Here is a 26,022-nt window from a genome sequence, read left to right on the forward strand (position 1 = left end):
ACTCATACCAAAGCAGGTATATAAAACAGGTTTCTATTTTTAGTGAGAGGTATATCACATTTATTATCCTTAGGAAATGTATAAGGTAAGCCATCATTGCTTAGATAGCTGGCAATCTATTGCCTGCCACTGGGTTTCCAGGGAAGTGGTAAAGGTTAGTTGGGCTTTTTCTCTGCAGATAAGCAATGTGGCCCATCAACGTGTATCATACATCATTATATTAAACTCCAAAGTAAGATTTTTTGTCAGATGTTATTGGGTTGCTCTCTGTAGAATGTCTGCTCTACTGTTACTACTGGCAAACATTAAATGTTTCTTAGAAGTAAATGATTTGCATCAGTGCAACATAACATTTAGTCTAGCTGCAGTAGCCTCTGTAGTAAAATCCTTTAATGTGTGTCAAAATGCCACCGTGATTTCTCAACAGGGCTGAACAAAGTCTTGTTTCAGCCTGGCTTCCATTCCTGACAGCAAGACTCCATTCTGCAGGTTTATGCTCTAGATATAGTGCTACGTTTCTAGTAGTAATATTACTATTACTATTCTAGTTACACTTCTATATATAGTGTTGCAGTTTTTTCAGTGGACAGTTGTTTCACATTAGAGTGTTTTCACCCCACAAAAGCATTTGGTGAAACAGTTTGATCATCTCTATCTAAGAAATGCATAGAGATGCAGAATGGATCTTCAAAGTGTTCAGATATTCCCATGTGAGAGAGATGTGTGAAAAGCATATTTTTAACTCACAACATAATTAGAATTACTAAGTCTTGGCAGACAGTTAAGTTTGAAGTTTTCTGAAGAGTAAATACAGAAAAGTTACTAGACAGCTTTGATCTAAAATAATGTTAAATTGCTTTGGGAATCTCAGTGGCACTAGCTTATTTATGTAAATAGAGGCTTTATGTTTATAAAGTTTTTGACATATCCAAATGGAATTATATTTATTTTTTAGGATAAAGAGTCCAAAAACCTTCATGAATGACCAACATGGTTCATATGCTTTCACTGTGACAAGCATCGTCAAATATCTTCAACTATATTTTGCTACAGCAGTGAATAATGAAAGAACGATGTGTCTATAGGACACAAGGTTTGTCCCTCAGGCAATGGATCCTTTTATCTTCGCAGCTGGAACCTTTTTGTTATTTACACTTGAAATAATAATGACATCATAATTGGGTTACAGCTGCAACATTTGCATCTGAATATCACAGTGCAAATTTGTGTTAGAAAATGAAAGGTGAATATCTTAGTATTTCTCATTCTAATTATTTGAAGAAACCATAGAATTATTGGCAAAGTTACCATATTGTTTGTAGCAATATTCCATTGCTTCATGGATGAAAGTATCTGTGTGGAAACTAGATGTGTTTCCTCCATGCGTTTAAGTAATTTCCTTGGTGGATGTGTAATCATGTGAATCTGCAACCACACATTCTTATTCATTTTAATCCTTCCAGAAAGCTCTGTCTTCTGTTGTTTCATATTTATCGTCTATTTTCTTTAAGGACATAAAAAGGATATAAAATACATTAAATATAATCAATTTACATTTCAGTCTCAACTATCAGTTCATTTTTGTGTAGTGTCTGCTGCAAAATTCATTTTAGTGAAGAATGGGATATTAGTCCAAAACAATTTGTTCTTTGTAATTTTATTAGTTTCTTCATTCACATTGCACATAAAGACATTATAATACATTTATTAAGATGTACCAGTTGTACATGTAAATAAAACATGATTTATTATGAACAGAAAAAATTTCCTTTCCAAGTGTATGATTAAATTAAAGCAACAATTGTATTTTCCAGACAGGTCACAGTGCAAAGTTCAACAGTTTTTAAGCCTCATGACATGCAGTTTAACTAGAAGTCTGAGTGACACCAGATAAAGATTCCAAGCCCAAAGAGTTTCATTGTGCTTTAAGGATGCTGTAAATCATTTTTTGTTAGATATTTTCATTCTGGTGTCTCAACCCATTTGAGAAAAGCTTTCTCTTCCGTACAGCCATGAACATATACCATGTTTGTTTTTACTAGAAGAGTGAATTCAATTAGAATGATACAACATGTATAAAAAAGATCGTCATACTGCCATAATAAAAACGTTTTTAAACACACTGGCTCTGGTCTGTATGTTCAAAATATGTGACTTGCTATAAGCAAAGTCTATTTCTATTCTTCTTACCTAAGCCAATGTCTTGAATTACAATACAATACATCTACGTAGACACATCGTTAACGTTCTTAAGCTAAGGAAAGCTGTCTACAGTGTACCTAACAATACAATATAGCCAAAACACATTTAAAGAGCTGTGAATTATTTCTGTTGATAACGCACACAGTAGGCACACTACTTAACTTATTTATCTGCTACTATTTAACTGCTTCAATAGTAGTGTCGTGCCAAAAGAACTGTCTCAAGCCAGTTCGGTGATTTCTTACTAAACATGCTCTAAATAATTCATTCTCGACAAAACACATACTCTGTGTAACTAGTCCAGATTTTATCCTCGCTTGGGTCATTGCTGGTATAGGCACACGTCCCAGTTGAGCTACAAGCAACCATGTGAAAGCCAGCCTCCGTTAGTTTGTCAAACGCCTGCTCCAGAAAGTTGTACTTGAGGTAATACCGGGCCGTGTACCTCTCTGGGGGTCTGTCGGGGTCTCTGCTCTCGTTCAGGGTGTCTCCAAACACTTCTTTAGCCAGAGACGTTTTCCCGCACACAGTGATTCTTGCCACTCGCCTGAATTTGGCATCAGTTTGAATATCTCTTCCAATAGTATACGAACCCCTGTATCCAATTGTAATGTAGCCCGATTTTTTGGACTCTAATGATGGCGAATGTGCGGGGGCAAAAATGGGCAGTGCGCGCGAGGTGTCCAGGGAAGATGTCCCCGTGTCCCCCGTGTCCTGCAGGGCTGTGTCCTCCCAATCACTCCCAGTCTCATCGCTTGTGGACTTCTCCTTGCTCAGTTTTGGACTCAAGCGCTTATACAGGTCTCGCAACTGGAAGAACTCAGCCTCCCTCTGTAGTCGGTTCTTCTCTGGGAAATAATCCGGTAACACCAGGTTCAGGTCCCGCAGGTAATCTAGGATGTAGCGGAACAGAAACCCGTCCCTGTCCAGAAAGAAGCGACCTTTGCTGTCTCGTGCCAGCTCCTTTGGTGAACTCTTACTAAACATGCTCCAAAGAAGAGAATCCGGGACGGCAATTAAAGTTTTATATCTTGTCACGTACACTTGCCCCCCAACATTTAGTTCAATAATTTCTGAAAACAGTGAGACAGGATCCGTGCCGTTGGACAGTCCTCGCTGTGGGTCTGCCAACGCCATCTCCGGTACTTCAAGAATGACTAGAGCTCGCTACGAAACACGGTTACTTCCAGGACCGTGCAGATAAAGGAGTGATGTTCAATAGTCCGCGGAGGAAGGTGTGGGAGGAGAATGCAGAATGCAGACAGCTTATGTGCAACGACTGGCGATGCACGTTAACGCTTTACTGGCAAATAAGTGAGCTATTGGTCTCTAGTGTTATTATCACATATTACAGGACGCCTTATATATCTACACACTTCTCTAGAATAACCAGGCTCCGGGACATAAGATCAAAACATCAGTAATCTCACACGTAAAATACACAGGAGTAATAGCTTAAAAAATTACGAATTAAGAAAAATAGCTTAAAGATGTGTTCATTTTTGTATTTGCAGGAAAATTCTCGCTCAAGTATTTGCAATTGTAAAATGAAACTATGGTGCAGGAGTGCCATCTGCTGCTGAACACCAGAATGTTTCAGTAACTATGATAACAGTTGCGTGTCGTTCATAATCATAGTGATAATGATAAATTGCCATTTTTACCAATTGTGATTTCCATGCATTTACCCATATGTGCAGTGGGTGTCTAGTGATCACTAGAGTGCTGTGGTGCACACACACACACACACACACACACACACACACTAGTGATCACTAGGGTGCTGTGGTGCACACGTGCCCGGCACCTGGGGAGCAGTTGGGGTTAAGGGCCTTGCTGAAGGAAACTTTAGTCATGGGCTAGGAAATCAAACTCACGACCCTCTGTTTCTCTAACCACCAGATTATGAATGCCCCATAATAATAATAGTGTTATTTTATTATTGCTTATATTACTGTTATATTTATATTTACTATGTCAGAATATTGTTGTTACTGTTATATTATTATTATTATTATTATTATTATTATTAATAATAATAATAATAATAATAATAATAATAATAATAATAATAATAATAATAATAATAATAATAATTGTTATTATTATTATTATTATTATTATCACTGTGAATGGGCATGGAAAAGCATAACGTAAACTTAAGAAGGAGGGTTTAAAATGCTTTATTTCATGTTTTTTCTGTTAAACCATCTATGAATGATCATGCCAGATCACCTCTTTTTCAGCAGTGATTCTGTGTTCTAAGAGGTCTGAGTTCCAGTGACTGACAGTATGAGGACCAGTGAGCTTTTTATCGTCACCATATCGTCGTTTATCGAACCCATGCTGGTGACCAGTATGTCTCAGTGACCATGGCCTAAATCACAAAGTGGAGTGCAGTCCAAGACCAGACTGGTGATGCTACTGCAGGTGCTGCCTGGGTTGGACATACACTCCACCACTTCACAGCAGCGCTTGAACCACACACTTACCAACCAGCTGTCCTCTCACATCCCAACACCAGCCGTGGCTGGCGAGCACTGACCTGGACCTCAGCGTGATGCTGAAGATGCTGTAGCAGTGTGTGAGGACCAGTGCACAACCCCCCCTGAAAGCACCCAACTGATGTCAGCAGTGGGCATGTGGCACCCAATACTGGGGAGCCTTTCTAGGCTGGACCTTAAGCCTGGCTCTTCAACCCACAGCAGAAATTGATGGGGCTTTGCTCTGTTTTGTCCTATATGTTGGATGTAGACTGCTGGGAGAAGACAAGGGTGAGTCCACATTCATTTGTGGTGCGTCAAGGCAGGTTGGAACCTTTATTACCCCCAAGACCACAGACCCTGCCCAGACCACCTCCAGCAGATCCACAGACAGAAGAACACAGCTGGGAGAGAGTCCACAGAGGTCCGAAGAGTCACAAACTCTCCTGTTTTACCATCGCAACATTCAGTGAGATTAGCTGGGTGATAATGTGTGGATTTAAGAATATTTGTAAGTCTCTTGTGAAGCACAACCAACTATATGAATGTAGTCAGAATTTCCATGAGACACATCCAATTTTTTCAAATGAAGTTGAAATCGGCCCAGTCTCTGAGGTTAAAAATGTTCTACGTAGAAGGCAAGATTAAAGACTTTTTAACAACGACAGCTTGAACCAGCGAGGAGACGCTGGAGGCGCAGACGAAGGGTCAGACGCGCGGGCGCACTCGTACGTCTCAGGAGACGCTGGAGGCGCAGACGAAGGGTCAGACTAGAGAGAGATCATCCAGACTGGCTGCTGATCATCCTGGGGGACTTTAACAGCGCAAACCTCACGAAGGAGATGCTCAAATACAGGCAACACATCGCGTGCGCTACACGTGAAGGTAACACAAGCATCAAGAATGCCTATCGCGCTGTGGCACGCGCTGCTCTGGCTCTCCGATCACAGCCTCGTTCACCTCATTCCCACGTACCGGCAGAAACTCAAAACCAACAAGCCTGCCGTTACAACAGTGAATAGTTGGACCAGTGGAGACACAGAGAAGCTGCAGGGCTGCTTCACATCCACAAACTGGGCTGTGAAAAATAGTTCCATCGGATTTTGAATTCGTATTTGAAGCATTGAATTTGTTTGCCCTTGAATTTGAAGCTCTGAATTTTTTTTGCACTGAAATTATGCATCTGAATTTTGTTGCCTTTGAATTTAATGCTTATTAAAATACAATGAAAAAAAAATCGAGCGTTAAAAAATTCAAAAGATTTTTTTTCAAGTTGCTCGAATTCGATTGGTCAAATTTGGCTCACAAAATACGCGTGCAAAATTTCGCGTGCTAAAATACGAGTTCAAAGATATTTAGAGTAAACATCCGGGACACAAAGGATAAGCAATCGATTCAAGACTCCAATCGAACCAAATCCAACCAATCACGCTCCACTGGTCACGGCGCTGTTTGAAGCCACAGGCGGAGAGAGAAAGTGAGTTATGTCGGCGCACGGGATCGGCTCCTCTTCGGTGAGTGTATTTACTCCTTTATTTGTCTATTGTGGTGTTTAAGATACAGTAAACGACGTGTTGCACATCAGAGGTTTGCGCTGGACTGATCTTTTTTTTTAAACTCGCTATGTAGTCAACATAGCTGCGTATGTGTGTGTCCGTCAGTCCACACTGTGCTTTATGATATTATATTTATCATAAAATCATTACATTCGTTTATTACTTCCTTACCAGTCGAGTAGTTTACTACTGTTTTTAACTTTCCGTAGGGTAATTGTTAGTGACGAGAGCTTCGGACAAAACGGGCCTGGGTTCGATACCCGCGACTGATGAGCGGTTTGTTATAATTAATATTTTTTATTCATTTATATATATACTGGACCGGTGCCAGGACATATACAGTGGGGGTGGCGGCGTGTGACGATTGTTGAGCGGGCGAGGGGGCGGTAGTAATAGTAAAATAAATGGGTCTTATCATTTAAATTGAGGGGGCGGGACACCTCGCCTGAGGGGACGACGCCCTTTTTTGAAGTAGAAGTTTCAGAACTTAATACAAGGTATTTCAGTTTGATCATATTCCAGGATTAAAAGGCTGTTGTGAGATCTATGGGTAGCTGTAACAAGCATCTACTATGATGCAGAGGTGGGGACTCGAGTCACATGACTTGGACTCGAGTCAGACTCGAGTCATTAATATTAAGACTTTTGACTTGACTTGAAAAAATATTCAGAGACTTAGACTTGACTTGGACTTTTACACCAATAACTTGGGACTTGAATTGGACTTGAACCTGTTTACTTGCAAAGACTTGATTTTTTTTACACCAAATCTAAATTTTAAAACGCATATTAATATTTATAAAGTGTGCCCCATTAATTTCATTTCCGTCCTTCTGACGCAGACCGGTCCTCTGCTTTTCCACACGTGTGTGTGTGCGTGAGCTGCAGCACAACCAATCAAATGGGGGGTTGGCGAACGTAAATTTTTACCGGGCGGGGTGTAAAATGTACACAAATTAAGTATTATATCGCGATCGATCGATCGCCAGTGGTTGGTGCCAGAGCGAACTAGTAACTCATTGAATCATAGATGTGGATCAGAGGTAAATAAACTAGATTTTTTTTCCGGCGTGAGAAATCGGATGTGTGGCATGAAAGCGTGTGAAGACGGTCAAATGCGTGTCTCACGCTCAATGCGTGAGAGTTGGCAACCCTGGGTTCTGTATCTGAACTCGGGGAAGAGAGCCTCTCTCTGTCACCATCATAATATCCAGTTCTATCTCAACATGGATTGTGTATTTGAAAACATCTACGTCGAGAAAAAAATATATTGACAAAAGTGGAGCGAGTTTTCAGCTATGGGGACATCATTCATCGTGCACAAATGACATACAGACTTTTGGCCAGCAAATGCAATGCAGAATAGTTTACTGAAATGTCTAAAGTTGCAGATTCCTGTTAATTGTTCAGTTCTTATATTTGTTTGTCTTGTGTCACTCACACATGTTCTCCAAGAGAGGGAAAATGCTGTTATGGTTCTTTGTATTGTACTGTGAAAATATCAGCACTTTTTATTTGAACATGGAGTTCTACTTATGACTTTTTCACAGAATATTTATTTCTGGAAAATTGTAGTTTAAAGTATGAATATTTTTGCAGCTAAGTTTAACAAATTGAACTGTGCAATAAAGAGGTGTAATTTTAATTTTTTTTAATACTTCGTGTTTTCAGTTGCACATGTTTAATCAAGATTTGAGGAGAATACAGATTTAAAAAAGAACGCATGTCTATTATTTACATTTAAAATATACCTGCAACATTGGTAAAAAAATTAAAAAAAAAAGACTCGAAAGGACTTGAAATTCCAAGTTTCAGACTTGGGACTTGACTTGACTGTTGCCTGTCTTGACTCGAGACTTGACTTGACTTGAGTGTCTTTGCTTGAGACTTGACTCGGGACTTGAGGTATAAAGACTTGGACTTACTTGAGACTTGCAAAACACTGACTTGGTCCCACCTCTGCTATGATGTTCTCCATTACCTTGAAGGAGAGGGCTCAGCATTTCCAACATCACACACATCTTCTGTTGCCACTATGTGTTCTTACCACGACTGCAGGAAGACCTAGATACTTTTGTAGTGGTTGGGACAATCATCCAATAATAACCAGACCCTCAATCAACTGTGGGTGCTGGGTCATTCACATCACCCAGTTCCTGCAGCAGATAGCACAGAGGTACATGCAAGTGTAATATGATTTTAACAAATAGTGTGGTTTATGTATAAAGTTTGGAAGTGGCTATTTTATCCACATAAGTGTATACAACTTATTTGTAGGGAATGGAGATTCCCAATATTGAGTGGGACAACACTGGACTTCCCATTGATGACCACTCAAATATCATTGTCCCACACACAGAATGCCCACTGACAGATGAACAGATGACAGCTTTGAGAGATGCAGTTAACCCAGGAGCTGCATCCCAGTCCTCTGGCTGTGATCTTTACATTTCTGCTGTCCAGTTTTGTGAGAATTTCCTGTCTATTTGAAACAACTGGTCTGAGAATTGGAATAAAATAACATCTTTACAAAGTTAAGACCATATGAATGAAAAATTAATGGCAAATTTTGTCATCAGTTTTAGTTTGAGTAATAAAAAAAAAAACAATAAAAAACTGAGATGCAGCTTCATTACTTTTTAAAATTATTTATAGAGTAGGAGACATTGCAGTAAATGGATACAATCAAAAGTTGTTTGATTGCCCAATTTTGTTATTCTGATGTTTGACATAAAGGTAAAAATTATACACCACAGAAAATAAAACTAATTAAAACTCATGCTTGACTCACTTTCATTTTATTAAGAGTTGAAGTTTTCAAAAATGATATCAAACATAACAGAGTTAGTCAAATTCCCTTCTGCCTCTTTTGGAAAAAGCAAGGCCACTGTCAGGTCGTCGAGTGAGCACTGTCCACATTGGGGATTCTTTAATCCCTCGTCTAATGCCCGGTTCACACTACACGACTTTTCAGTCGCCAGGTTTTTGTGCCGTTCGCACTACACGACTGGTCGTGCTGTAATCGCGAGTCTGTCAGTTGTTGTGGCTTTCACACTACATGACTGATCGGCGACGCGGGCTCACGAATTACACGACTGGGGAATCGCCGACTCATCTGGCTGCCGTCCAAAAACACGAGAACACGAAAACGAAACTCTCGCCAGAACCAGCAACACCACATAGAAGAAAAAAACAATGTACATGTACTCCACATTTTCGTTATTATTATTATTTTTTTTACCGTTTAAACACTCCATAGTCCCAAGTTGCCAGAATTATTTCATCTCTCCGTTGCAGTGAACATAGATATAATCAATCGCACTATTTCTCCAGTGCTGTCACAATAACTTAAACACAGTGTTGTAGTAAAGTTGTAAGAAAGGTGAGGAGTTTGTGTGTTTACTGGGTTACTGTTTTGAAAGCATTCTTGAAAGTTTTTTACATTCTTCAGAGATATCTTCAGCGGTGCCGCGGTTCTCTCCGCGTTCCCATTGGCTGTAGCTAGACGCTGCTGCCGACTCTCAGTCGCCGACTGCTAGATATTAAACATGCTAGATATCTGCCGGTCGTCGGCGACGGCTCGGCGAGCGTCTTTCAGCAGTTCACACGAGTGATGCCGATTTGCCTCCGACCACAGTTTCTGTCGCCGATCAGTCGGCGACTGAAAAACCAGCCTAAAATCGTGTAGTGTGAACCGGGCATTAACTGCTTGATCTGTCTTGTGACACGTCCAACTACCTGTTTAGAGTAATAAACAGAAGAGAAAATGAAAAAATAAATTCCTTATCCAAAAGTAAACTCAGAGAGAAAGATTTTATACATATAATAATAATTTTAAAAAACAAATCGCTCGTCAGGCCCGTTTTGTCCGAAGCTCTCGTCACTAACCATTACCCCACGGAGACAGTTGAAAACAGCTGTAAACTACTCGACTGGTAAGGAAGTAATAAACGAATGTAATGATTTTATGATAAATATAATATCATAAAGCACAGTGTGGACTGACGGACACACACATACGCAGCTACGTTGACTACATAGCGAGTTCAGAGCGAGTTAAAAAAAGATCAGTCCAGCGCAAACCTCTGATGTGCAACACGTCGTTTACTGTATCTTACTGAATCTTAAAAACACCACAATAGACAAATAAAGGAGTAAATACACTCACCGAAGAGGAGCCGATCCCGTGCGCCGACATAACTCACTTTCTCTCTCCGCCTGTGGCTTCAAACAGCGCCGTGACCAGTGGAGCGTGATTGGTTGGATTTGGTTCGATTGGAGTCTTGAATCGATTGCTCATCCTTTGTGTCTTGGATGTTTACTCTAAATATCTTTGAACTCGTATTTTAGCACGCGAAATTTTGCACGCGTATTTTGTGAGCCAAATTTGACCAATCGAATTCGAGCAACTTGAAAAAAAATCTTTTGAATTTTTTAACGCTCGAATTTTTTTCATTGTATTTTAATAAGCATTAAATTCAAAGGCAACAAAATTCAGATGCATAATTTCAGTGCAAAAAAAATTCAGAGCTTCAAATTCAAGGGCAAACAAATTCAGTGCTTCAAATACGAATTCAAAATCCGATGGAACTATTTTTCTTCCATATGTTTGAGGAGGCGACAGACGGACTGGACGAATACACAGATGCTGTGACGTCATACATGAGCTTCTGTGAAGACCAGGACCACGTGTTAAAGAATTTTAACATGTTAAAAAATTGTATTAATTGTGATTAATCACATGAATGAAAACACTTGTTTGAAACCCCTAAATATGTACACAGATACTACCTTTTCCTTTTAACAAATGAATGAAGTTGCTGATTAAACAAAACATGTACTTGGGGAATCCATGAAAAACCCAGGACTTTCACAGATTTCATTTTCATTTACCATTTAGAGGTTTTGTAACCATAAGCTCTTTCCACCTCAGTCTTTGGCACATTTCCACCACAAAGAGGAACAATGGGAAGAAAAATGTGTCTACTAGTGATGTATCCTGTTTCATTTCCAAATATCACGTGGAAAAACTTCAGACCCTATTTCTCACATAAGGAAGACAGCATATATTACTAATCGCCTATTGCAAAAGATGACGTGTGAGGATGTGATTATTGTAACAGGTCATTTTTTCCTTCTGGATTTTTCGCATAAACATTTGTATGTCATATTTACTTTGACATTATGCTATGTTATTATTCATTGACATATGTTATTTCATCCATCCATCCATTATCTGTAGTGCTTAATCCCGCTAGTCGGGGTCACGGGGGGCTGAAGCCAATCCCAGCATCTCCGGGCGAAGGCAGGTACACCATGGGCAGGTCATATATTATATTATTATCATATTATCATATTATTATATATCATATTATAGTAAGTCATTATTACAATGAATAATATATTCATATTTTTATTCATGATGACGGTTTGTTTGTGATTTGGATGCTTATGGTATGTGTATATCATATGACTTTATGACTGTTTTAAACATTGAGATTGCGAAACTATGAACTTCTCTATTGTGTTGTTTCTCTTTTCTGGGTGGTTTGTTCACCCTGGGAAGTTGAGGTGCCAGTTTGTAAAGGAACACTACTATATAAGGAAAGCTGGTTCCATTACAGACCTCAAAGAGCAATCCTAATCTCACAGAATGCTTCGAAAGGTATTTTCACTGTCAGCCAAATGATTTTAGGACAACTTTTAAAAATTTATATAGGAATAAAGCAATTGTTATATATACAGTTTGTTTTCTGCTTGTTTCTACTTTGTTTTGTAATAGTCTTCAATGTTAAATATTTATCTTTGATTCTTTTTAGAGTGTTACAGAGAGTTTTGGGGCAGCTATATCATGTTTGAGTGGAGCCCATCTGACAGATGGAGTTGTCCAGCGGAGCAAAAGAATGATGCTGGACACTCTTGGGGTTGCAGTGCTTGGAACCACCACTCCAGTCTTCAATGTGGCATTAGAGTACAGCAAGGTAAACTTCTGAACCACCATTCAGAACAAAAATGCTTTAACAAAATTATATTGGTTTCAGCTCAGGGGTGTTTTTATAATTTTTGCATAACTGTATATTTTATTTTTACTAGCAATACCAAGGCAAGGACAGCAGCACTGTGTGGGGACGACAAGGATCATCTCTACCACCTCATTATGCTACGTTTGTGAATGGGGCCGCAGTAGGTTAATCAAAAATATAAATATTGTAAATAAATTATGCACAATTTAAATACAAAATAATAATAATAGTAATAATAATAATAATAATAATAAACTTTATTGTAGAACCTTACATTATACTCAAAAGTACAAAAGTCTGTACAGCTCAAAGTGCTGTACAGACACAAAACAAAATGGATAATCAAAACATTTATAAAATTAATTAAAAAATTAAGTCAAAAGAATTATTATTAATATAATACAGGTTAAAAGAAAAAAAAACAGCTAGCAGTAACAGCTAAGTAAATGCTAAAGTAAATAAATATGTTTTTACACTGTGACAGAGGAACCCTGGCAAAAACCAGCTGGTAATGTGCAAACAGCTGCTTCTCTGCTTGCTATAAGTTTCATAGCAGAGAATCAGGAAGCAGCCATTCAGAACACAATGAGGCATTCAGAAATAGACGAAGGTTCTAAGCCATTTAAAGAAAAAAAAATAATGACATTAAATCTCGCTTTCCTCTGCGTTTTTGTCCACCTCCTCGCAGCATATGTTGCATTACAGAATATATTTTATAATAATAATAATAATAATAATAATAATCTTATATAAACTTTAGCATTTATTTCTTCAAATAAACAAAATTATTAAAATTAAAGCAGTAAGACAACTTCCTCTGATAATCATTTAAAATGAAAAAAAGTAAATATGGCATGCTAAAAAGTCAGCTGTCGAAATAACAAACACATGAGATACAGCTCTTCACTGTAACATGTTCATCTTGAACTCAGGTGCACTCTATGGATTTTGATGACACCTGGCACCCTGCCACTCATCCCTCTGGAGCTGTGCTGCCTGCCCTTCTGGCTCTAGCTGAGTCTCTGCCCTCGAAACCTTCAGGCTTGGAACTGCTTCTGGCCTTCAATGTGGGACTTGAAGTTCAGGGAAGGCTCATGAGATTTTCAAAAGAAGCTCATAACATCCCCAGAAGGTACAACTGCAAAATGTTTCCTACTGCACTGCAGTTAGGAGATTCTACAAATACCTCTGGTTTTAAATACCTCTGGCATTAAACATCCAGTAAAAAAATCTTAATTTTTATGTTTGATCGACAAATAAGAGGGCTCACAAAACCATTTTGAACCTTGTGTTTCCTTTTCAGATTTCATCCGCCTGCAGTTGTTGGAGTGATGGGCAGCGCTGCAGCCACAGCCAAGCTTCTTGGTCTGTCTGCTGCTCAGTGTACGGCAGCTCTGGCTATTGCATGTTCATCTGCTGGGGCTCCAATGGCAAACACTGCCACTCAGACCAAGCCACTCCACTTAGCAAACGCAGGTAGGAGGGGCTTGGAGGCCTCTCAGCTTGCCCTTCTGGGTCTGGAGGGTAACAAGCAGATTCTGGACCTGGAGTCTGGCTTCCGAGTGTTCTATGAGGATTATGTTCCCCATCATCTGGCTGAGGTTTCCCCAAATGCCCCCTACAGGTGGGTGTTGGAAGATCAAGATATCGCATTTAAACGCTTTCCTGCACATCTCGGCATGCACTGGGTAGCTGACGCAGCAGTAAAAGTCAGAAATAAACTTCTGGCCCAAGACTCAAATGTAGATCTTTGTGAAATCAAAAGGATCACAGTGAGAGTCCCTTCATCCAGATATATAGACCGTCCTATCCCAGAAACAGAGCACCAAGCTAGGCATTCTTTCCAGTTCAACTGCTGCAGTGCACTGCTGGATGGTGTAGTCACCGTGAACTCTTTCAGCAGTCAACTCATGGGCCGGAAAGCGCTGAAGGAATTGCTCCTTAAAGTCCATCTGGAACACCCACAAGACAACCAGGCTAGTTTTGATAAGATGTACTGTGAAGTTTTGGTGGAGACAGCTCAGGGCAAGACACACACAGGCCGCTGCAACACCTTTTATGGTCACTGGAGAAAACCACTGAGTCAAGAGGATTTGGAGAAGAAGTTCAAATCTAATGCATCGAGGGTGCTCAGCTCCGATGCTGTAGATGGGATTATCCAAATCATCAACAACCTGGAAACAATCCCCAATTGTTCTGTGCTTGGGTCATACATGCAGTTTCATAAACACATGTCACACAGAGAGAAGTCCTATTCCACCTCAGTTTGAGTATCATTACAATGTTTTGAAACTATTATCTCTCTCATACTAAGACTTGTTTTCACTTTGGAAATGTTTTATCTTACTTTTAATAGACAATAGAATATATGTAAATAGAATTGCTATGAATAACACAAATTAAAATCTGTCTCCACTGCTGACTGCACGCTAGAAACGTGCAGTTATTCTGGCTATTCAACAGTCATTATTGGTGGTAATAAACATAAAAAATCAATGGTTTTAATTTAAATATTGTACATGTAGGTTATTTGAGCACATAAATTCAGAGTTGATTATATTTCAATAAAACTTTAATTACCTTCAGTGATATTGAATTTGTGTCCATTGGGATTTTGAGGTGCTGTGTACTACATATATAATTAAAATTGAATGTCCTACTTTGGCCAATACCAGGTTTCCTCAAATTCATCAGATTTCATAACATAACACTGGCGTCATTACATTTGGTTTTTAAGTAACGTCTTGAAAGTTGAAATGAGAGGAAGTTAAACTAACTCAGTGTGTGTTTGTTAAATACACGTGACCCACTCCAAGTGAAGCACTCCAGTGTAGTCTGTGGTCATCCCAGTTTCTTTATTCTATACAAAACACAGGCTTGCCATATATTTACATTTTTTATTATGATGTATTATAATGAACTTCATGGTGCTAAAGTAGATTCAGGCAAGTTTGAGAGTATCATGAACCATGACCCCAATTCCATCAAAGATCTCATGGAGAGGTGCCTTGCACATGAAGGCACAAGTAGTGACGATCTTATTTTTCTCATCCACATGAGCTTCATTGACGTTCTTGCAGATGTGCTTACAGCCCAACTGGGTAATGGCTTCAGCAGTATCTGGGACATCAGGACACCTGAATACAAAAACAGCCATCAAGCTCATCAATACATCACTCTTTATTAACTTCATGTTTGTTTGTTTTCCCATCTTTCTTAGTCACACATTCAATGATTTCTAAAAACTAACTGCAGGAAAATATTAAAATATCACACCACTTTCTTTGTGTGAATGACGCATTTAGTGACAATTATTTCATAAAATTAAAATAACTTTTCTCTATAAAACAAATTTAATTTTTATGAAATGAGAAAGGTTTTAACCTCTTTTGTAGTAAATAAGTATGAAAAAGTATTTACATGAAAATTAATTTGAATTAATTAACCATTTGAATCCAAAAATGTCTTGTAAAAGTACATTTTAGACTACTATGTAAAATGTTACCTGGAGAACAAATGCATGTGGAAGTTATAATCTATACCTGTGCATGTATCAGATACATGTATCTGAAACCATGAAAACCCTATATAATATATACATCAGACATCCTACAGATATAGTGTGATATTATTTTTGCATGACTGAATGAAACCTGTACAGGTGTCTTCAGCTTTGTTGAATGTGGTAAATTGTAAAATGTGGTAAATTGTGGTGTTGTAAATTCAGAAAAGTTCAGAAGATTAACAAATCCTAGAATTGTACACTACACTTCCTTTGAACACTAAATCAAAGCACAATTAGAATATATGGGTATACCTCTCATCCTTGTCGTGGCCAACTGTTACTTCACAGCCAGGGAACAGTTTGGCTGCGAGCACTGGGGAGATGCAGCACAGACCAATGGGCTTGTTCTCACTGTGGAAGGTCTGTAGCACTGCTTTAACCTGCTCGTTGACCACACAGTCTTTGCCTTGCACTGCCCAGGTACACAGGTTCTTAGCAACTCCAAAGCCACCTGTCAAGGAACACAATTTAATGTGAGATGTTCATCACTGGTGCAGTAAATCAATACATCAAGGTTTATGACAGGCCTCGAACTGAACCTGAAAATTTGGCTGTAGCATTTTTAGTAATGCAGACCCTTTGGTCCGCTGGGATCCGAGATCTTTGCCCTGCCCAATTACAGACAGAATAATATGACAACTGAAGGCATGCTTTGAATTTGGCTACTAAATACGACAGAAGGGGGACCTTAAAAAAGTTTTCAAGGAAGTGGCTAAAAGATGAATGACCGATGTGGTTACCTGGAAAGATGACAGCATCTAGGTCCTTTACATTAAGCTGGGTCAAGTCATGGATGTCTCCCCGGGCCAGCCGGGCGCTCTCCACCAGGACGTTCCTGCTCTCCTCCGTGGGAGCGCCTCTCAGATGGTCTACCACGTGCATCTGATCCATGTTTGGTGCGAATATTTTGACCTGCGAAGAATTGGACAAATGCGGGGATAGTAGTTACGCATTTAAATTACATTCAGTTTTCATCACAAGAGGTTTGAGGGGAACCCCCTAATCATAACCCTAAATAACACGGGAAGAGAAAGTACACAAGGTCAACTCAAAACTAGTGTAGGCATATTTAGCAGAGCTCCATACGAGCTAGTGTTAAATTAGGGACACAGTCTGCGCTTGCACCAGAAAATGTCAGCAACAAATACATGTGTCTTAGCTAATTAGCTAACGCTTCTTTACATGTCACAATTATGCCAATTTGGCCATTTTTGTTCGCTGAAGGGAAGAACTCACACTCGCTCCTTGACGGCTTAGATGAACCAGCACTGCTGAAGCTTCGTGGATCTCACTGCCGTCCAAGACACCACAGCCTGCCAACACCACAGCCACACGTTTACTCATCTTGTGAAGTACTAGCGACTACACCCTTTTAATATACTGCCTACAACAATCAGCTCCAAGCACAAGGTTAAAACCGTGTTCAGTGCTGAAGTTCACTCCCAGTCGTTACGAGGAGGATGTACATCGTGGAAAGTGCTAGCCAAGGGACTCTTAATTTGAAAGGTAGCGAGTGACGTAAGTACCAGGGGACGCGTTCATATATATATATATATATATATATATATATATATATATATATATATATATATATATATATATATATATATATATATATATATATATATATATATATATTACTCGAAGGGTTGCGCAGTTTATGCACCACGGATGTGCTAAAGTCCCAAGCAGAGACCTTTGAAAATGTTCAGGAAGCACAGCGTGAGAGCTGCTCAGTTTGAATGTTTATACAGCCTTTTTGTTCACATTTGCTTGGCAAACCCCACGTGAAAGGTAGATAGTGCGTAGGTGAGGTTTTATTTATTATTTTATATATTGCTGAAATAGAAAATGTGTAGTAGTCTGGGGTTTTAAAGGTGCTAAATTGTCAGCTAATTCCTCCGCAGTATGGATTTTCCCAAGTGGAGGTGTCAAGGGAAAGTGAGCAAGGGTGTAAGTGAGACGACGAACTGGTACATACAGTTGCCGTTATTGAGGAAAAGCGACCTACACGAGAGGCTCGATTTATTGAAGAACAATGTAGTAGATCAAAGACAGGGTTAAATATAATTGATTTAAGATTCAGAAACAGGCCCGAAAGCTATACCTAATTTACCGCAGTGAGCAGTCGCAGTCTTGGCTCCCTAGTTTTGATTTCAGCTTGCGAAGTGTCACTTGGTGTCTCAACTCAGCCGTGATGGAGAGAATATATTCACTGCAGCTATTGGACTGACAGGTATGCAGGTACCTAGTCACCCCTCCATTTACATCCACTTATTTAAAGCATTTAGATATTCATGCAGGATCTCTCGCGTTTCTTGCAGACATGCCCGTCGCCATTCAGTTAAAACGTGTGCAAATTGTAAACAGTGCAACCCTGTGGCAAAGCCTTTCAGCAAAGCTTTTGTGGTTCATTAGCTGTTTTATGAAGCAGGCAAGTCAGCGATTACCTCGTCTGGCTCAGTAATGTGAGCCCGAAGGTTTCATCTGCAGCACCATTATGATTTTTCATTAGAAGGCGTTTCATTTCGTTAATCTGTAACTTTAATCATTAATGATTCGTTCTCTGATCCTGTCAAAAACGTGTCCGACCACGTTGGTGTTCAGTGAACAGTGTTTCCACGTTGATGTTGGGTGAACAGTGTTTCCACGTTGGTGTTGGGTGAACAGTGTTTCCTCGTTGGTGTTGGGTGAACAGTGTTTCCTCCTTGGTGTTGGGTGAACAGTACTTCCTCGTTGGTGTTGGGTGAAGTGTTTCCACATTGATGTTGGGTGAACAGTGTTTCCACGTTGGTGTTGGGTGGACAGTGTTTCCACGTTGGTGTTGGGTGGACAGTGTTTCCACGTTGGTGTTGGGTGGACAGTGTTTCCTCGTTGGTGTTGGGTGGACAGTGTTTCCTCGTTGGTGTTGGGTGGACAGTGTTTCCACGTTGGTGTTGGGTGGACAGTGTTTCCACGTTGGTGTTGGGTGGACAGTGTTTCCACGTTGGTGTTGGGTGGACAGTGTTTCCACGTTGGTGTTGGGTGGACAGTGTTTCCACGTTGGTGTTGGGTGGACAGTGTTTCCACGTTGGTGTTGGGTGGACAGTGTTTCCACGTTGGTGTTGGGTGGACAGTGTTTCCACATTGGTGTTGGGTGAACAGTGTTTCCACGTTGGTGTTGGGTGGACAGTGTTTCCTCGTTGGTGTTGGGTGAACAGTGTTTCCACGTTGGTGTTGGGTGAACAGTGTTTCCTCGTTGGTGTTGGGTGAACAGTGTTTCCACGTTGGTGTTGGGTGAACAGTGTTTCCACGTTGGTGTTGGGTGGACAGTGTTTCCACATTGATGTTGGGTGAACAGTGTTTCCACGTTGGTGTTGGGTGAAGTGTTTCCACGTTGGTGTTGGGTGAACAGTGTTTCCACGTTGGTGTTGGGTGGACAGTGTTTCCACGTTGGTGTTGGGTGGACAGTGTTTCCACGTTGGTGTTGGGTGGACAGTGTTTCCACGTTGGTGTTGGGTGAACGGTGTTTCCTCGTTGGTGTTGGGTGGACGGTGTTTCCTCGTTGGTGTTGGGTGGACAGTGTTTCCACGTTGGTGTTGGGTGGACAGTGTTTCCACGTTGGTGTTGGGTGGACAGTGTTTCCTCGTTGGTGTTGGGTGAACAGTGTTTCCTCGTTGGTGTTGGGTGAACAGTGTTTCCTCGTTGGTGTTGGGTGAACAGTGTTTCCTCGTTGGTGTTGGGTGGACAGTGTTTCCACGTTGGTGTTGGGTGAACAGTGTTTCCACGTTGGTGTTGGGTGGACAGTGTTTCCACGTTGGTGTTGGGTGGACAGTGTTTCCACGTTGGTGTTGGGTGGACAGTGTTTCCTCGTTGGTGTTGGGTGGACAGTGTTTCCACGTTGGTGTTGGGTGGACAGTGTTTCCACGTTGGTGTTGGGTGGACAGTGTTTCCTCGTTGGTGTTGGGTGGACAGTGTTTCCACGTTGGTGTTGGGTGGACAGTGCTGTAACTGTAATAACTGTTGTGGTTCTCTCTTCGTTTTCCAGGTGTTTTGATGGCTAATTCTGAGAGCCGCGTGGCGGGACACGTGACTGTCTACTCAGTGTCAGGATGCCCGCATTGCCTACAGGCCAAAGCTGCTCTGGGGGCCTTAGGTTTACCCGTGTGTGACATAGACGTCGGTCATGATGATGCTCTCAGGACTCGACTCCAGGAGCTGACCGGTAGCAGCACCGTGCCCCAGATCTTTTTTAACAACGTCTATGTGGGAAGAAACGAACACCTTCAGAACCTGGCGAGTGATGTTTACATGTACAGATAACCTTTATCATGTTAAAAATATTTCCAAACTATTTTCCAAACCAAATAACACACATGTACACAATTACGGGGCAAGTCTAATGCATGAGAAAATGTGTAAACCTCTCCTTGTTAAACATAGCATTGTAACTTTTCATGTTTTCAGTCCCCTAAAGCACTTCAACGGCTGGTACATATGGTGAGGGAGGAGCCTGTTCCCACGGATACCACGCCATTACCTGCAGAGATCAGCCCTGAGTCTGGACAAAGGAATGCAAGAGGTTGGTGTATCACACACACCCTGTACAGTATGTTTGGAACAATGATTTGGAAGTGCAGTGTTCCTGATGAGTGTCTGTGTGATGTCGTTGCAGAAGAATTGGGCAATAATTTTTCTGTTGTGAATGTGCATCAATCACATGTTGTGAATCCAAGTATTCTGTCTATGGTCATTTTGTATTGTGATGTCAAGGTGCAAGAAAAATCACTGTGTCTGTCACCTGCAGATATTTAAATGTAGTTTTTACCAATTCAACTATTTCCTGTTACCATTCATTTCCTGCATTAACTAATTTATGGTATGTTGCCTACTTTATTTCCAGGTTCCACCTTCTATAGCAGTTAAATGGGCCAATTTGACCTACACCTTATTAGTATTGGTAGTGTATGTGTTTTAATTCAAATGAAACACTAGCATCTCACACTATTTGGCCTGAATGTTTCCTTGTTCCTCCTGACGCATCTTGTATCTCAGTTGTGGGCTGTATTTCTCACAGTCCATATTTTGTGTGTGTAGGTCAGGTCTTTGTGGTTGCCACTGCTGTACCTCCCCTTTGTTAACTTTATTCATTATTCTGTTGATCAGACCCAGGTGTAACCACGGTTTCATTTTCTGGTGGTTTTTTCATGGTGTTTTTGATGAAAATACAAGCATGATGCTTCAGTTCCATTCTTCACATGTTCTTTGGATTCAACACCCTGTTGCTTCCATATATGGAACTGCTCATTTTGGTCAAATAGTTACATTAAGGTGCAGTTAGCAGGGCATTACATTACATTACAGAGCAGTCTTTACATATTTTTTTCTATTATGATGAAGTCTATCTTAGAAATATTACTATGTATATGTGTACTGAAGGACAGTTCAGGACTGTGACCAGGTGCGACAGATGGGTTAGCAAAATTTAACATGAATTGAGATGGTTTAATTCTATCAGTTTTAGGATCAAGAAGGACATTTGTTTTGTTTTGGAGGAAGTTATCTGTTATACATGCTTTTACACCTTTTACACAGTGCTAGATATTTTTAAATTGAACTTTCCTGTTTCCTGTTATATTGCTCTATATGCACTCCAGAGCCATTTTACTGCATGTAATTGCATGTGAATGGCCATTTTTAATCTTGGGATTTATATTGGTACATTCTCTGGGTGAACATCATCATGAACATTTTTCATGCTATGAAATGAAGGTATTATGGCCAGATGCAGTAATTCAAGTGTATTCCTACAGTTGAACTCAGTATATTGGCTACACCTTTGGTGTTTCTTCTACTTTCACACAACGATGTAATAATATAGGTTGCACAAAGGACATGGTATTTAATAGCAATTTTAACGATTTTGATGTTCACCAGTGTTGGCCCACACAGCGTCTGAACTAACCGAGGCCCTGAGGAATGTGATCCTGAAACTGTACTCTGGCCACCTTTCTACTGATGGCAAGGTACTGCCTTCTCCAGTTTGTTCCACCATGCAGTATTTAAATTGTCTAAGGCCGTAGTCTAATGAACGGGTTGACTGTCAGACTTTGTTCATATGGAGTTGTTTTGGTAGGTTGGGGTATGCATACTCTGTGTGTTACACATGTGTGATTGTTGAACTTCCTTCTTCTCCCTTGGTGCAGTCCGTGGATTACAGGGCCATGTCTGAGAGCCCGTGGTTCAAGCACTACTGTGAGCTAACTGTTCAGCTGCAGTGGGCAGAGCTGATATCTCTGAGTGGAGAGGAGAAGCTGGCCTTCTTCATCAACATCTACAATGCCCTGGTGATCCACGGCAACCTGCGTCTCAGCTGCCCTAAGACCATGTGGCAGAGGTACCGGGTAAGACAAGATACTGGCTGCTGTTCTCAAAGCAACATCCTAACAGACACATGTGAAAATCATTTTTCAAAGGTTGCCTTTGGTTAAGTTGAACTGCAGTTCTTACTTAATATTTCATGTAGACAGGAAAAAGAAGCTAAATACTAGATAAATAAAAATTGAGCTCTTGTTGCAGTTTTTCAACTATGTGAGCTACCTGATTGGAGGAGAGGTGTTCACACTGCAGGACATCGAGAATGGAGTGTTGCGAGGTAACAGGAAAGGGGTAACCCAACTTCTGAAGCCCTTCTCAAATAACGATCCTCGGCTGCAGGTGATATGACTGTTAATCTGTTTCACACTGCTTTCACTGTAGTCTTATTGCCAATGTCGTATTGCCTTATATACTTTTAACTATAGATTTAGTTTTGGGAACAATCTTACAATTATATTTGCAATCAGGCCCGTTGACAGTCTTGCTGGGGCCCGGGACAAGAAAGTTTCATGTAGCATGTGCTGGTTAAAATGCACTAAAGCAGTGGAATCAAAAGAATAGCAGTGCTCCCATGGAACTCTGCAGTGACATTTAGTTTTCAGACAATGTTTAAATAATTAATGAAATTTGTACATTTTTGAAGAGGCAGTAATTCCCATGTGAACTAGCTCTGTGTTTTCTGACACCTCATTAGGTCGCACTTCCTGAAGTAGAGCCTTTGATTCACTTTGCACTGAACCACGGTGTGAAGGGCTGCCCTCCAATTAAGGTGTACACCCCACAGGTGAGCCACATGCTCACTTTTGAGCTTGGATCGTCCTTTGTTGCACAGACTCTGGGATTTTGGATTTTTGAGCACTTGCGTCTCTCAGCAGGACATCAAAGGTCAGCTCCACACTGCTGCTGAGGCTTTTCTGGAGAGCAGAGATGGTTGCATGGTGGATGGTGTGAAAGGGGAAGTGAAGCTAAGTCAGATCTTTAAATGGTACAAGGTGGACTTTGGCGGCGCAGATGAAAAGGTCAGCGTTATTCCCTCGTTTTTGTGAAGTTATTTTATTTGAAATTGAAGCTTCATCAATTTCCATTATTAGATATGTTGTTGCATTTCAGATCTGTAGGTGCTTTATGGGTGCATGTTTTAATAATGTTGCTTTTGCAGCTGCTGAACTGGGTGGTAGACCACATGGGGCAGTCAGAGAAGAAGTCACAGCTGAAAAGCCTTCTATCTGCAAGAAATGTCAAAGTGAGCTACTTGTTTTATGACTGGTCGACAAACAGCACAGACTAAACCAAGGTCCAACTGTCACTTGAACACTTTAGGGCTTTGAGCTGCACTGCACAGTCTCTGACAGGTTTACATTTTACTTTGCACACCGATTAGGACACTAGTACGATTGCAGCCAGCTTCCCTGTTAATCGTAGAGTAAAATTAAAAAAGAATTACCTTCTTTCCTAGGAGATAACTATGCATCTATATTCCTATAAATAGTTAGGCCACACTTGAAAGCAAGTTGAAGTTGAAGTTGAAGTTGAAGTTGAAGTTGAAGTTGAAGTTGAAGTTGAAGTTGAAGTTGAAGTTGAAGTTGAAGTTGAAGTTGAAGTTGTAGTGTTAGCCAATACGATCTTCAAAGTTTTTTTCTACCAGCAGTTTTCCTAGTAAAGATGCTAGGATTTGAACTTCTATAGTATAAAGTTATATTTACTTGTTACAAAGTGATTTCAACAGTATTTGGGCAGATGATTTAATCTATTTCTATACATTATCATATTTTATTTTTATTTATGTAAAAGGTCATACATGATTGAATATTGCTATGCAAAACATATTTTTACCTACTGGAAGACATTTTTATCTACTGGAACAGTTTACCATAGCCTAAAATTGTTAGCATGTGGACTTGGGAGCCTGAATACAAAGCCTGTTCTTCCACTGAGTCAATGTGACTAGACAAGCTACTCACCTTCACAGGGGATTCACACCTATCAGCTGTCCTTCATACAGAATGTCAACATCTTGGGTTACATAGCATCATATTATATTGTCTGTCCAAATGATTTGCTAGCTGGCTAGATATTACTGATGGGAAGTCTTGATTTCATAATCTTCACTGTTAATAAGCATGTGTTGAGAGATGTGTTGCATGTAATATGCAAAGGCTGGAATGGGAGAGGTAGGGAGTAGCATATCTACTCTGGGTCAGCCGCTGCCTTTCTACACAAGCAAGAGAGCACATACCAGTCACCTCTGGACCACATGATCCTGGGTTCAGGAAATTATGGTAATTCATCACCGCATTCTGTTTTGTAGACTCAACAAAACAATGCATAACATTTATATGGTGTAGTATAATGGGGTATGATAGCAGGTGAACTCTTTCATAAACTAGTAATGCACTTATTCAGTTGCATGAACCCAATTTATATTATTCTTGAGCAATACTGTGTCATGGATAAATAAGTTTGCAAAATCAAGAAATAAAGTATGTGTAAGATCCATTTTATGTTTTCAGTATTTGTAAGACACTCTTTTCCAGATATGCATATATATCAGTATGCTAGTACGTGTGCATCCTGGCTATCAAACCCTTAATCTCAGTAGTGCTAGCACCTTACTGACCTAAGAGGACAACACCAGTTACAGGGCTTTAACACGTCCTCTGCTTATCCCAATGGCTTCAATGACTTATCTCAAGTGTAGCTAATCAAGCAAAACATTTCTCCAAAGCATCACTGTTTGTCTAGAAAATTCTGTTTTTATAACATCTCAATAGTTTTTTTTCCATTAAATACATTTAGTACGTTGCAGTTCCTGTTATATACAGACGAGGTCACTGTTGAACTCAATTTCATTTATATTTATGGCATTTACCAGCCACTCATCCAGTGCAACCAACGTGCTTTAATTGTCTATTTTTTGTAAGCAAATGTGATTTTTTTTTTCTGAATGAAAGCAATACAGTGACCTGTAGCCACTGGAAAAACTTTTTGCACACAGTTCAGTTAACATCCACTTCCAGAGAAGTGTGTGTGTATATGTGTGTTTGTGTATTGTTCCTCCATAGTCCAATACAATGGCATAATGTGCATGAAAATTGGAAATGTACACAATCTTTGCTAACACATGAATGTCATTCAGTGTTGCAGCAATAATTACTGATCGGAATTAGTGATACAAATATCCTTGCAACTTGAAGTTACGAATTGATAATTTAATGAAAAAATTAACCACTGAGTATCAGTTAAACTCTTTGAATTTGCTTTGCTGCAGATGGTAGAATATAGAAGATTATCAGTCTGTGTACATTGCAGTGTATACAGCAACAAATGAGTTCTGCATGTTTTGATCTGCATTATTACCCTAAATGATTATTTGATTATTTTCAAACAACATCTTTACAAATATGTTTGAGGGATCTCAACCAAAAACAACTATTCAGCCAGCTATGTCAATATATGTTCACATGTACAGTATAGAAGTATTTACATACATATATATATATATATATATATAAGTGGGGAACAGTCAGGGCCCTCTACGCCCTCTCAGAGGGCCTAAAATATTCTTAAAACTTAAAATATATATATTATAATTTATCCCATTTTATTTTATCTACTTAGTTTGACAATCGACATCTAAACAATTACAAAAATATAAGCAAATAAATTATTCAACCGTGTCTATTCAATCTGTATTGGAATGTGAGGGGTTAAGTGGAAGCCTGTGAGCCTGTGTCTCCCCCTATCAGGACTGTGATGCCCGCTGTTCATTTACAGAGGGCCTGGCAGTTATCATTCAGCGCAATACCAGTTTCAAATGACAGTAAAATTGACCAATC

The 26,022-nt window shown here is 39.9% G+C and overlaps 4 protein-coding genes across 10 annotated transcripts; 2 read left to right on the top strand and 2 right to left on the bottom strand.

The window, feature by feature from the left end:
- Positions 1-1,673: 1,673 nt before the first annotated feature.
- On the bottom strand, positions 1,674-3,462 carry kctd12.1 (potassium channel tetramerisation domain containing 12.1). The gene has a single exon (XM_076985392.1). It carries the CDS (start codon positions 3,337-3,339, stop codon positions 2,467-2,469), a length of 873 nt encoding a protein of 290 aa, XP_076841507.1. The 5' UTR covers positions 3,340-3,462; the 3' UTR covers positions 1,674-2,466.
- Positions 3,463-6,076: 2,614 nt separating this feature from the next.
- On the top strand, positions 6,077-14,931 carry acod1 (aconitate decarboxylase 1). 3 transcript variants are annotated; one of them, XM_076985355.1, is made up of 8 exons: positions 6,077-6,199; positions 6,451-6,517; positions 11,484-11,550; positions 11,808-11,906; positions 12,061-12,222; positions 12,335-12,424; positions 13,197-13,396; positions 13,568-14,931. In XM_076985355.1, exons 4-8 carry the CDS (start codon positions 11,895-11,897, stop codon positions 14,532-14,534), a joined length of 1,431 nt encoding a protein of 476 aa, XP_076841470.1. In that variant the 5' UTR covers positions 6,077-6,199; positions 6,451-6,517; positions 11,484-11,550; positions 11,808-11,894; the 3' UTR covers positions 14,535-14,931. The 3 variants fall into 3 exon arrangements, with proteins under 3 accessions (XP_076841470.1, XP_076841468.1, XP_076841469.1); XM_076985353.1 differs by lacking the exons at positions 6,077-6,199; positions 6,451-6,517 and adding an exon at positions 10,521-11,364; XM_076985354.1 differs by lacking the exons at positions 6,077-6,199; positions 6,451-6,517 and having other exon boundaries at positions 10,521-11,550.
- A 169-nt stretch (positions 14,932-15,100) lies between these two features.
- On the bottom strand, positions 15,101-17,204 carry LOC143485788 (glutamine amidotransferase-like class 1 domain-containing protein 3, mitochondrial). Its single transcript, XM_076985361.1, has 4 exons — positions 17,066-17,204; positions 16,570-16,741; positions 16,082-16,280; positions 15,101-15,401 (listed from the first exon to the last, which is right to left on the bottom strand). Exons 1-4 carry the CDS (start codon positions 17,171-17,173, stop codon positions 15,206-15,208), a joined length of 675 nt encoding a protein of 224 aa, XP_076841476.1. The 5' UTR covers positions 17,174-17,204; the 3' UTR covers positions 15,101-15,205.
- A 12-nt stretch (positions 17,205-17,216) lies between these two features.
- On the top strand, positions 17,217-24,694 carry LOC143485787 (uncharacterized). Of its 5 annotated transcripts, none has more exons than XM_076985358.1 (9): positions 17,217-17,347; positions 19,857-20,104; positions 20,276-20,390; positions 21,746-21,834; positions 22,015-22,212; positions 22,388-22,525; positions 22,881-22,970; positions 23,059-23,205; positions 23,346-24,694. In XM_076985358.1, exons 2-9 carry the CDS (start codon positions 19,865-19,867, stop codon positions 23,472-23,474), a joined length of 1,146 nt encoding a protein of 381 aa, XP_076841473.1. In that variant the 5' UTR covers positions 17,217-17,347; positions 19,857-19,864; the 3' UTR covers positions 23,475-24,694. The 5 variants fall into 5 exon arrangements, with proteins under 5 accessions (XP_076841473.1, XP_076841472.1, XP_076841471.1 ...); XM_076985357.1 differs by lacking the exon at positions 17,217-17,347 and adding an exon at positions 17,478-18,073; XM_076985356.1 differs by lacking the exon at positions 17,217-17,347 and adding an exon at positions 17,478-18,065.
- The last annotated feature ends 1,328 nt before the right edge of the window (positions 24,695-26,022 follow it).

The sequence above is a fragment of the Brachyhypopomus gauderio genome, unplaced genomic scaffold, assembly GCF_052324685.1.
Source record: "Brachyhypopomus gauderio isolate BG-103 unplaced genomic scaffold, BGAUD_0.2 sc40, whole genome shotgun sequence".
Classification (NCBI taxonomy): domain Eukaryota; kingdom Metazoa; phylum Chordata; class Actinopteri; order Gymnotiformes; family Hypopomidae; genus Brachyhypopomus; species Brachyhypopomus gauderio.